General features: G+C 39.4%; 1 protein-coding gene across 2 annotated transcripts; it reads left to right on the forward strand.

Moving 5' to 3' along the window:
* LOC146546597 (uncharacterized) lies at positions 1-12,185 on the forward strand. 2 transcript variants are annotated; one of them, XM_085263735.1, is made up of 20 exons: positions 1-317; positions 675-1,843; positions 1,956-2,125; positions 2,981-3,169; positions 3,267-3,549; positions 3,654-3,772; positions 3,899-3,927; positions 4,042-4,076; positions 4,239-4,407; positions 6,123-6,282; positions 6,415-6,538; positions 6,641-6,675; positions 6,764-6,839; positions 6,959-6,993; positions 7,693-7,762; positions 7,844-7,903; positions 8,011-8,030; positions 8,218-8,263; positions 8,812-8,928; positions 9,004-12,185. In XM_085263735.1, the coding sequence occupies exons 1-19, from the start codon at positions 309-311 to the stop codon at positions 8,900-8,902; spliced, it is 2,889 nt and encodes a 962-aa protein (XP_085119861.1). In that variant the 5' UTR covers positions 1-308; the 3' UTR covers positions 8,903-8,928; positions 9,004-12,185. The 2 variants fall into 2 exon arrangements, with proteins under 2 accessions (XP_085119861.1, XP_085119860.1); XM_085263734.1 differs by having other exon boundaries at positions 2-317; positions 8,812-8,904.
* The last annotated feature ends 112 nt before the right edge of the window (positions 12,186-12,297 follow it).

Consider the following 12,297-nt stretch of genomic DNA (forward strand, 5'->3'; position numbering starts at 1 on the left):
AAGAGCTGTTGACAGTCATCGTGCTGTGGCGTAAAATGCTCAGCAGGACTAGTTTGACGAGCCTGGAACTCCTCCTCTGAAACCATCTCGGGTGCGCATGGGACGCAGATTTGTCTCGATCAGAGGTGAAGCACGCAGGAACCTGGAACAGTGAATACACTATTTAAAGTTTCTTTCTTCCTTTTTTATTTTAAATTAATTTCTTTGTTTTTTTCCAACGGACACAGGATGAGAAGCTGAATAAGAGAACGATCTCTATTCGTACAGGAGGTTTTTTTTGGTCGTCTCTGTGGATATTAAAACGCGCAATGGAACAGGTATGTCCCATGACGCTCGTAACATTATGATGATTGGATAATATGCTATTGATATATTTAAAGTTGTGTTAGCAGACATAAATCCTGGCAATACTGTAAACTGACATTTGAAGAAAAAAAAGATCAAAGCTTACAACAACATTAAGTAAAGTGAGACAGAGTTTTAGCTCTGTACGCTGTAACGTTGTTACTACAATGATGACATAGTTTATCTTACCGGATTAAGACCAGAACTAAACTCCTCTTAATAATAAGTGATTTGGGATTTTGTTCTTACTCCAAATATGTTAGAGAAATAAAATTTACCTTATTTAGGTCCTGTATTGAGACTATTGTACTGTGTGATACTTTCATCAGGAGGAACAGATTGACTTTCAGGCCATAAGGGCCAAGTTTCAACAAGAAGAATTCATACTGAAGAAACCCAAGATAAAACCTGTTCTCCCAGAGAAGTCAAAGGTGGTCTCTCCTCCCCAGAGCCCCAGTCATTACCTCCCTTCAGGTGCACGCCCCTCCCTGCTGACCACCATTAATGAGAACTTGGAAAGAAAGGCACTATTTGCCCCAAGAGTGGTCTTCAAAGATGATCCGAAAGAGAGCAAAAAACCTCTCATCGACGATAAAGACAAAAGTGAAGGGAAACGGAAAGGTGGTAAGCACAAAACACTCAAAGGGAGCAGGGAGAATCTTCTTAAAGATTCCGTGGATCAAAAGAAAGTTAATAAGAAAGACAAGACGCTTCCTTTGGTTGTCCCTGTAACTCAGAAAGAGAGTACTGCAGAGCTGGTGCCAGCCGCACCCCCACCTAAAGTCACAACAGAGAAAAAGAAGCCTTTCAGTCTTTTCAAAAAGTCAAAACGAGATTCAGTGTTGATCTCAGCTGATCCAATTCTGGACACCCCAAGCTCAGATATTGCTGGACTAGCTCCACTCCTCCCAGTGCCTTCTGAATCTGGTGGGGAAACAATACCTAATTCAACATCAGAGCCCCATCTACCAGACAACCCCACCTTACCAGATCACAGTGCTGATGTAGAAATGTCCCCAACCTCTACTACTCTTGAATCTTTTGCCTTCAACCTACCTCCTCCTCTCATACCTGAGAGCCCACCACCTGAAATCCCAATCTTGACCAGTGAAATCCCACCTGAAATAGAAAATCCCACTTTTCCTGTTTCTAGCCAAGATGAAGCTATTACCAGTCCACCCAGTGTCTCTCCACCTCTTCCACCCAGCTGTGTCATCTCTGGTTCTCCTTCCCTGGTTTCTTCTCCATCTCCATCACCCGCCGAGCCTGAGATTACATCTGAGATTGGGAAAGATGATATTTCTATAACTGCTGTGGAGAAACTTCCTTCTCTAGCCACAAACCCTCCATCTGTTCCACCATCTCCCAAACCAGAGCGTCCAGTCTCAGCACTCTCTGCCCTGGAGAGGGCAGAGGATATGAGTCCTGGAAAAAGAACACCACCAGGTGACCAGAGGATTTTCAATGCTCTACAGAATGCACGCAAGAAGACCAACAGGTAAAGAACACAAACAGCAGGAACACACACAGTTTCATTCCAGCAGTTACGAAGAAACATCTCTGTTTACAGCTCAGTCACTAACAAGATGTAATTTCTCACCTGCTCTTAGCCCCTTGATATGTGACATCCACTCCTATTCTGTTACCCCTCCACCTGAGGAATCTTCCCAGTGTCAGAGCCCCACTGAAAGTCTCCCAGAACTCCCACCCATTGATTATGAAGATCGAACAGGCAATGCCGTCCCATCGAAACCAGCACAAGTCAATGGCATTGACCACCGTAAGTCTAATTAACATAACCACAGTAGAGCTCCCCTCCCCCCTCTCTCTTCCCCACCTCTTACTTTTCCGTGGATTTACTTCACCTCAAAAGAAGTTGAGAAGAATTTATCTCATCATTATCAGGTATGTGCTGTAGGCCTGCAAAACATAATTTAATAGCTTAGAGTTTTAGCTGCAGAAAATACCTGGCCACAAGGTCGCCTCAGGTGGTGACATTCTTCTTTTGTGCCAGAAACAACTTAGCAGAAGGCAGGGCAGAGCTGCAGAGGTATGTTTGCTATGTCAGAGGTGCAGTGACAAACAGTTCAACGTCTGTTAAGCACAGTGCAGAAAGAGCAGGAAGTCTGCTGCTCTGTTTCATTTGCATTGCATTTTTGAAATTGTGCATACAGGTTTTTATGTCAAGCTCGTTTAATACTGTTACAAATTACAGATGAGTACCTTTGACATGGTTTCTAATCTTTTATTCTGCAACAGCAAACAGTTTTGTACAGCTTCAAAAGGCAGCTAGCGGGCAAGTTTCTAGAGATGTGTTTTTTATTTTAATTAAAGTAGCAAAATTGAATTATACTGCACATTTCTTATAAATGCATTAGCTCTGCTCTACAGAGTTATACAAGAACAACTTCCACAGTGGGTTTGACTGGTTTTGTTTCCTTACATATGCAATTCTTATTCTTTTTCTTGCCCTATCTCTATTTCTGTGTTGGAAAATTCACTTTCAGATGTAGTTTTGATGTTGAATGGTTCTTTTTGACTTAAATGAGATTAAAGTTCAAAATCTTTTAGCAATCATATCTAGTCATAACCTTCTAAACTGTTATATGTTCATATGTAATGTCATTCCTTCCAGGACAGCCCTCTCCATTGTTGCAAGAAATCACTGAGGGACCTGACCCTGTCCCTGAGGCGATTCCCCCGCCTCCACCCAAGATGACTATTTCAGATAATGGGCTTCTGAATTCTTCTGTAGAGGAACCTGCCATACCTAACTCTGCCAACTTGAGTGAATTCATTCCTCCACCTGTCATGGGAGTTAATGGTGTGGTCACCAGTGCTAGACTCACAATTTAGAGAAAAGCTAAACTTCAGTGGCCTGTTCTTGTAATGCGTCATAATCCTTTATGCTTCTTCTGCAGATATCCCTGCTCCACTTGAGTTTTCAGAGACCTACACCCCTGATGTCCCAGAGGTTGACAATGTGGCTTCAGGCATTCCTATTCCCGAGCTGCAGGGATCAGAGTTGGAGTATGAGATGTACCCAGGTGCAGATGTTCCAGACGGTTATGACCCGCCAAAGGCTCACAGTAATGTTCCGCAAACCGAGATCCACACAGAGACACCATATGGAGACATATCCCAAAATAATCCACTACCAGAATCATCTCATGCTCTCGGTCAGGACTTACAACAGGCGTCAGAGTAAGACATGCAAATTTAATCTATTTTATTTCTCATTAAAATGGTTCTTAATCCCTGACAAGTTAGTATTCATTAGTGTTTGTTCAACTTTTTGTCCCACGCAGGCCCCAACCAGAAGACGATGTTTATCAGAACACGGAAAATGCGTACGAGTATATCGCCACACCTGATGGTGACAAGAAAAAAGTCAAGACTAAAGTCAAGAAACGCAAAGAGCCAAAGAGTAAGAAACTATTTATACTAGAAAAATAGGAATTGTGCTCAAATTAATACAGTAATATTAGAAACTGCCTGGAAGGGTTGCATCTTTGGTATTGTACATAACTGTGTCCTTCTTTTTAAACCACAGATCCATATGTTGAGTCAATGCCAGTAACGGTAAGCTGCAGTGTAAAATCAAGACTTTATTTTTCTTCATTCAAAAAGATAAGCTTTCTTTATGCAATTTTAATTCAAAGTTAATTAATCCACATTCTTTATTCTTACTTATAGGTTCAAGAGAAAACCAAGACGTTGAGGTTTGGCAAGTAAGGCCTAATTTTTTTTATCCAGAGATTTTTTAATTTCTCTTATCCCCGGGGAATTAGCGATGAGAGTGTGATTTGCTTTTGTTTCACTCATATTCTCCTCTGCTATTAACCAGTAGTCCTTTTCTAACTGGATGATCCTCTTCATTCTGCCTTCCTCAGGAGTGAAAAGAAAGCAGCTGCAGAGGGGCCTGATGAGAAGGAGCTGAAAAAGAAAGAAAAGCAGCGGCTAGAAAAGGAGAAGAAGGAGCTAAAGGAGAAACAAGAACGGGAAAAGAAAGAACAGAAAGAGAGGGAAAAGAGGGAGAACGAGATGAAGAAGAAATTCAAGGTAAGTGAACACGGAAGGTTAAGAAACATCGGGGGAGGGTGGGGTATATGTTCGGGCATACAAACCTGTCTGGATTCATTCCTGGCAGTGGAAGAGTTGAAGTGAGCAACATGTGCAAGCTCAAACAGAATACGAGCAAACATTTGTTTTGTCTGTGATATTTCTGACAGAACACCTATGGGCCATTCTTTATTTCTGCATGTTCTTCTACAATATTACTGTTCTGAACATGTTCTGATTAATGTTTGTGTTGTAGCAGAAACTGTTGTAATAATTAACATAGGGATGAACCCAAAAAAGATGCAACAACTCTATAAATGCGGTTTTGTGTCTACTTTAGCTCTGTTTTTTTTTTTTTTTTTAACACAACAGGCAGCTGGCTTTACCAGAAACACAAAAAATGGAGTAAATGCCAGCAGCCCAGTTAATATCATTAAGTGTAAAACCCAAGGATTACAAGATTAATGTCACATTTGTCACACGCTGTAAGTACTGTACATGTAAGAAGCACGTCAACATTTATTATGTCATCATGTGCTGCTTCTTTGCTCTATTCCTCTATTGATAAAACACAGACAGTTTTAATAATCATATCAATTCAAAGCCTGGTGCCTCTCCTGCTGATGCTTTGACAGTCTTACAGCTTAGCTGTGGTAAATATCATACATCTGGCAACTAAATGGTTTGATATGTCAAACCTTTTTTTGTGATTAGTGCAAAATGGTTACCTTGCTGAGATTGTGTTCCTATGCAATTCTCAGTGGAACTACTTTGATTTTAAATCTTACCCATATCCCCCCTGGACTTATGTCCCTTTTGAAACAGTGCTTTTTCCTAATAAAGACAGTATTGTTGTACAGTATAAAATCTTTTAATCTACCTTTTGCAGATAGGTCCAAGTCCTATCTGCAAAAGGCAGTCTACCTCTAATTGTACTTGTATCATCAGTAATCATGATTGCTCGTTGACAATCATGACATCATCATCCTTTCATAACGAGACTGTGCACTGTGGAGAAATTGTGATGGGGTTGTTGCCTTTGCAGAAGACATAAAAATATCCTCCGATCAATGAGAGAGAAAGAGAAAGAGAGAAGTTAGAAGAAAACAACAACAACAATAACAACAATCCCCAAATCAGATGATGGAATTCAAGTAAATCATCACTCCATTTCTCATTTCTCCAATTCTTGATCAGATTATATTGGGCATCCACAGGGCAGTTAGATGGCAGTCTTGTCACTCAAATACCTTCAGATCAGCAAATGCAAGCCTGTTGGCTTTGAGAAAGATGCCTTTGTAAAAAATAATACACATTTCTTACTTATCAGGAACAAAATCACGTATCGAGAGTAAGTACTGTGAACATAACAGCAGGTTAAAGATAAACTGCTCCTCCCACTCTGACACTTAAGAAGTCTACTATAGGTCTGTAAATTCTGACTGTTAAAATGAAGAGTAACAGCATGCATCAGGCAAATGGGAGTCATCTCAGTGTTTCTGCACAACAACAAACTATTTGTCAGGAGACTGCTCTTTAATAGAATAAATTACACGATTAGCCCACCATCCAGCTAGTGAACACATGTATTTGTTTTGTGGCATAAAGCCTCTTGTAGTGTTGTTTTCAAAAGTGCTACATGAATATTGTTTATTGAGGTTATTTGAGTGCAAGTGGAGGAATATTCAGTGTTAACATGTAACTGTGTTTGTTAGATCACAGGACAGGAGGATGCCCTTTACCAGGCAAGAGTAGTTGTAACTGCAAAGGGACGAAAGACTGATCTCCCCGTCAAAGCAGGAGACACGATCAGCATTATTCGAACAGCAAACTGCCCCAAAGGAAAGTGGCTGGCCAGAGACAGCACCAACAGCTGTGAGTTAAAAAAATAAACAATCAAGATTAAAAGGATAAAAGGATGCAAGAACCTGTTTTTGAAACATAAGTGCTATAATCTGAAATGACATCTGAAATGACTGAATAACGACCATGTGAATGTGTTTTTAGATGGGTATGTCGCCGTTGACCATGTGGAACTGGACATCAAGGAGATGTTAGAGCTGGGAAGGAAAACTCATCCCGGGTCAAACAATAACTTTATCGAACCAGACGGTGCCCGCATGATTTCACAGTAAGAGTTTCATCCAATAACAAGCTATCATGTGTAACCTTCTACTACTGTTATTACCTTTAAGTTAAAAAGTTATTTACAGATGATTTTTATTTCCCCCAGTGACTCAAACCATTATCAATTACCAGGAGAAAGCTGTAAGTGTTTCCCGTTTCTACCCAAGATAACAAAATACAGTGAAATTATTCAGCAGCAGTTTAATATTTTTGATGTTGACATGCTCAGTCACAGACGACAGTGAGGAGTGGAGCGGTGATGATGATGAACCTCCCTCTGGTTCTCCAAGTACACAGGCTGTACTGTGAGTAAATGCTCAATTATGCTCTACTTTTGGTGTTTACTGCTTGTTTCTATTGAGGACAAGAGTTAAGGTGATCAATCTGCTATTAACAGTTTTTTTGGCACTCTTTTTTCCTGCAGAGGTCATACCCGGACATTCTCCATGCCAGATGTGGGTAAGACATAACAACTTAGGCAGCACCATTCCCCAGTCAGCTCTTGTGAAAAAACAAGTTTGGGAAGATCTTTAATTGTTTACTGGAAACATACATTAAACAAAGCATAATGAATCACTTACTGAATTACTCACTTAAAAGTCACCTTTCAGTACAATACAAAAATAAATGGGACACTTGTGTTTGTCATGTTGATTTCCTCAATTTGTTATCTTGATGTGGGTTAACAGATACAGTAAACAAAGATACTACAGACTTGATATTTTGCAGCAGCTGTTTCAGAGAAACACAGGAAGGCTTATGTGAGGTTGCAACACAACTGCGAGTGTGTGAGCGCCCTCAGTATAAAAAACACTCAATCTGAGTCCATAAACAAGTCCTTGAGGACTTACTGATGTTCTGGATGTTGTATCAAGTTTCTATCCAATTATAATTTCTTCACAACTACCGAAATTACAAAACTGCACCCTTCTAAACTTCTTTAATGAACAATGGACTTTTCATTACGGCATTCTTTAAACGTTAATTCCCTGCAATGTGACTCATTAGACAAGCAGGTGCTTAAACAGGAAGCTGCTAGTAAAATATGTAATGGCTAATCTTAGGTCTGGTAACTTAGGAATTATTTCCTTGGTGTAACTGTTGTATGTTTACTTGTATACAGTTATTTATCTGTCGCTTGTGTGATTTCGTCTTTAGGAAACAAAGACCTTAGCGTGAACCACCAGCACAGTCACAGTGACATGGGTCATGATAGCTCCCACAACCAGTGAGTTCACCTGTTTCACTCTTACAGAAACACATACAGACACGCGCAGACTCATATAATTCTTTTTATTTCTCCTTATAGAGCACTTCAGAGGTTGTCCACATTTTTCCATTCACAAAAAAATGTAGAGCCAGCTGCAAGGTAGGCATGGTGGAGAAAAATGTAACAATGTTGTCCATCCACGAGCGTGCATGTACACACACATCCAGAGCTTCTTTTCAATTTTTGTTTTTTCTTCTTTTTAACAGCACCGATGAACCAGTAATGAGTAAGTAATGCCCTAAAAATCACATTTAAAAAGTCACTAATGTACTACTTTTTCAAACCTAATGCTGATGCACTTTCAGGCAATACACTTATGCTGGAAGAAGCATTTTAAAAAAAAACATTCATAAAGTATTATCATAAAGTTTTTATAAACTGATTTTTAAATTGCAATATCAATACATCTTCAGGTTACACTGCAGGTTCTGTGAATGCGGCACAAGAAGCAAATCACACGTAAGTACAGAAAGAATAACGCACACAGAAAAATGTCAAACATGCTGTCCGACCTGTAGACGGAGAGGGTTCCTTCCTTTTTGCCTGGAACAGCTTGATAAACATGAAAAGAGTAAATGTCTTCCTTTTTTTTAATCTCTGAGAGAAAGAAAGCTTTTAACTCCACCTTAACGCCACCAGGAAGTTAAGCCAGGTTGACTCCTGACAGAACAATGAGTTGTTAATTCTCAAGTAGGTCCCTCCTCTGTGCTTAGTGCAACAGACAGCATTTACATAACAAGAGCACTTAAAGAGAAGAGCACAGAAGAGTATATTGCATATACTCAATATACCCAATATTTCCATGGGTAATATAAAGCTTTTACTACTTTTTACATTTGGTGTGACCTTGACCTTGACCAGAAATTCACCAAAATAAAATCATCTCGAGCTGATTGAAATAGAACCAATTACATACTCCCTCCCTTCGAGGGAAGAATGAGTTACTGGGTTAAGAATATAAGGTGATAGATGAAAGACTGAGTTTTTTTCATGTTTTTTTTCTACAGGCCTGAGGCTGTGTCAGCAGGAGATACAGATTTTGTTCCTGATACACTCATTTTACCTCCTCCTGTCATGTATGCCGATGGAGTGGAGTGAAGGTAAAGTGGCCTTCATACAACAAGGCAAGGATGAATCACTCTTCACTGTCCATCACTGTGCACATGCCATGATGACATGATGTTTTTCTGTCTTAACAGCTGAACAGAAACTCCCCCAGGTGGAACTGCATTTGTCTGCAGCATTACCTGCTGGACTATGATCTTATTTATCCAATGACTGCATTCGTGAAGTAGAATTACATTTAACAACAATGAGAATTATATCATCTGGGCAAACGGAAATCTTTCTTCTGTTCTTTCAAATGCTGCAATGTGGAACCAGCATGGGACAGTTGATCTGCTTGCTTTAAGTGATCACGGTGAACTGCGTTGCACAGACACACACAGTATTTGTGGACAATGTGATCCTGGAAACTCTCGTAGGGACAATGAACTGCTTTCTGTGCAAAAACCAGAATGGAAAATATATTTAAAGTGGAGGAAATAAGGGAAAGAACAACGGAATGGAAACAGCGGTTTTTCTTATCAGATGGAAGTGTGTGTAGCTAAGAAATACTGGAAAAAGCTTCATTTGTTTTAAGATGCATCCATTAGAAACAATTAACCAGCTGTAAGCAGCAAGTAATGTGAGCTAATACCAGTAATATTCCTGGTTTATGTTTATCTACAGTACTCCAGCATTTAAAAACATTGTTTGTATTTTTTGCACATAAGCTTTTGCTAATTTGTAATTTGTACACTCATTATTGTTTTCAGTGTCAACTGTGGTATTTGGAAGGGACTATGTGACTACTCATGCTACAATACATATGACCTTTGAGTTTGACTTCTTTTTCATTGGACCCAAATAACCAGCATGCTGTGTAATATAATAGGTATAAAATATAGCATTTGCTCTGTATTGATCATAGCTGCAACTTCTAGAGGGATATCCATCAACTGAATTTTCTTTACTTTTTATAGAGCTTTTACCTGCCTCTGACACTAACAGTTCCCTATAAACAGATGAATAAGTATTATAGATAAACAACATAATGTGATGATTACTTGAGGTCATTTGCAACCGGCATTTGTAGTGGGTGTGAGTTTGTGTGACTCTATGAAAGCACGTTAAGACGGAATTTTTTTTATGTTTATTTTTTTTCCAATAAATATTCATTAAAGTGCAAATCAATACAGCAATATCATGCAACGCATAACATGAGAAATCCAAACCTCAATCAGACAGAAAGACATATAGAGATAGTATCAACACGCACGCATACAGGCAGTCACAACAACCAGCGTGCACCCACATACCTAACACACACACGCACACACACACACACACACGGTGGTATTTAGGGTTACACTGATCATAAGAACCCCACTACAGAAAATACTCACTTTGGTACAACATGTGAAATTTGTATTTAATTAGGCCCTTTAGCATTTCTTCTGGCACTAAACACAAATTAGCTTACATGACTATCATGCCACTGGTATTTGCATACAGTTGTGATGGTAGACTACACCTGACAGTAAACACTGGTTATGTCAGAGGAGTTTTTAAATCTCACCCATGACTTCTGCTGGATAGTGCACTTCAATCATACATATTTTTGCAAGTGTTTTTTAGGAGCATCAGTACCCGGAATTAAAGCATAAAGGCCCATATATTATATATTGATGTGACTGAAGATGCTTACAATAGAGAAGTAATTTAAGACACAGCAATAGTGTAAAATAGATGGCTGACAAAGGCTGTGGACTAGTGTTTACAAAGGTGTATATGCAGCAGCATATTGGAGCAGGGAACACAATTTCTCCTTGACAAAGAACAATGAGCAGTGTATGAGCTTACAGACAGAACAAATACACAGAACATGTAAATAAAGGGTTTCAGGGTAGCAGAAAGTGGCTTTCACTGGTTCAACCAGACCTCGGTCTACTACTAAGTAGAACCAGGTGAGAAAAGCGACCCGATATTGATCTGGGAAAGCGTGGTGTTTGAATCCAATGTGAAACGAAAAGGCAGCACTTTTTAGACAAATGTGCATTTGTCTGTGCTCATCTCACAGGGTTGACGTGTTGGAGAAGAAGTTCCACAACTTTATTTTGAAAGATTTCTGCAGATTTAATATTTTTCTGTCGTTTCAGTTATTTCGTTTTTTTACTGCACATATTTATATCAGTGTATATTTCTAAGTGCTGTATTTACACTTTTGTAAATCTCTGTGACACCACTCTGCAGAACAGTAACTGCCTCAGTGCCACTGACTTCTACGTCTTACTGCAAACAGTAGAAAGGCAACGGTCCAGTATCCCCACATCAAAACAGCAGGTTTAAAACCAGAAGAACATAGTGAGAGAAAGAGAGAAAAGGGTTTATATTAGCAGCACCAGCATTCAATTTACATTCAGTCATAAATGATTTTGATATAATGTTATGCCTGACTATAGCAATACACAACATCACTATGGAAATCTGACAGGACATTACAGAACGGTGGCGTGCATCAATAGCAACCAGCAACAACAGTTACAGTAAAGTTTGCAGTGCAGTAAACAGTAAGTGTGCAAACTGTCGGCCACAGCAAATGAGTTTTACAGTGCAGACTGGACAGCAATGACTAATTGAAACAGATAACAGCTCAGACAGCTGCACCACGCCGAACCGTCATGGTTTGTCTCTCGCCACTCACTTTTCTGATTCTGTCACCTCTCTGACATCCCAGACATCACAATTATACTGAAGAGCCTTTAAACACACCAGTGTTAAGTACCATACTTATCTGAGCTCACAAACACACACTTGTATGGAAAACTTCCACAACACACTCCATAACAATTAATGCGTTGCATTGTTTAAGGCAACTGTAGAAAAGTTCATGTGGCTTATACACTTGTGCAACAGATACACACCGTCTCACATCTATTTTTTGCCCTCCTCAGTGTCATTCTGTTTTGAAATTTAATGGCTTACTTAAGTATTTTAACAAGTTAGAAAAAAAAAACTGGCCACACCAGCCAATAAAAATAGTTTTAAGATCTCACATTAAGCATCTGTCTCAATTTCTAAGGGGTATCTGCCTAATTTAAAAGCTTAATAATATAATAATAAAACAAAATGTTAGTTTTTACCTAAAAACAGCTATAATGCCTGTCTTTATTCAGCTTACTACATATGTGACTGAACTGAACACCCCTATGATAACTAAGCAAGTGTCTAAGTGTCTTCATTAGGGACTTGCATGTAAAGGGATCTGTTGGGTGTGTTGCATATAAAAGACTGCTTTAAATAGCAGGGTGATTGAATGCTTTGAAATATATCTGGATATCCCCCCGAAAAAAACCCAAACTCTTGTAAGATGGTCTGCATCTGTCTTCAACACCAATGCAACACATACTCGGCGTCATGCAGAGCATCAGTCTACTATCCCGCTGTCTCAA

Source organism: Mchenga conophoros, linkage group LG23 (assembly GCF_057382185.1).
Source record: "Mchenga conophoros isolate Kocher_MC1m ecotype Shallow Benthic linkage group LG23, M_conophoros_male_GT1.1, whole genome shotgun sequence".
Taxonomy (NCBI): Eukaryota; Metazoa; Chordata; class Actinopteri; order Cichliformes; family Cichlidae; genus Mchenga; species Mchenga conophoros.

Bases quoted from the DNA above. Each gene is read 5' to 3' on its own strand.
- LOC146546597 (XM_085263735.1), top strand. The intron at 2,126-2,980 runs GTAAGTCTAATT...CATTCCTTCCAG, and splicing joins AGTCAATGGCATTGACCACC to GACAGCCCTCTCCATTGTTG. The intron at 6,676-6,763 runs GTAAGTGTTTCC...TGACATGCTCAG, and splicing joins TCAATTACCAGGAGAAAGCT to TCACAGACGACAGTGAGGAG.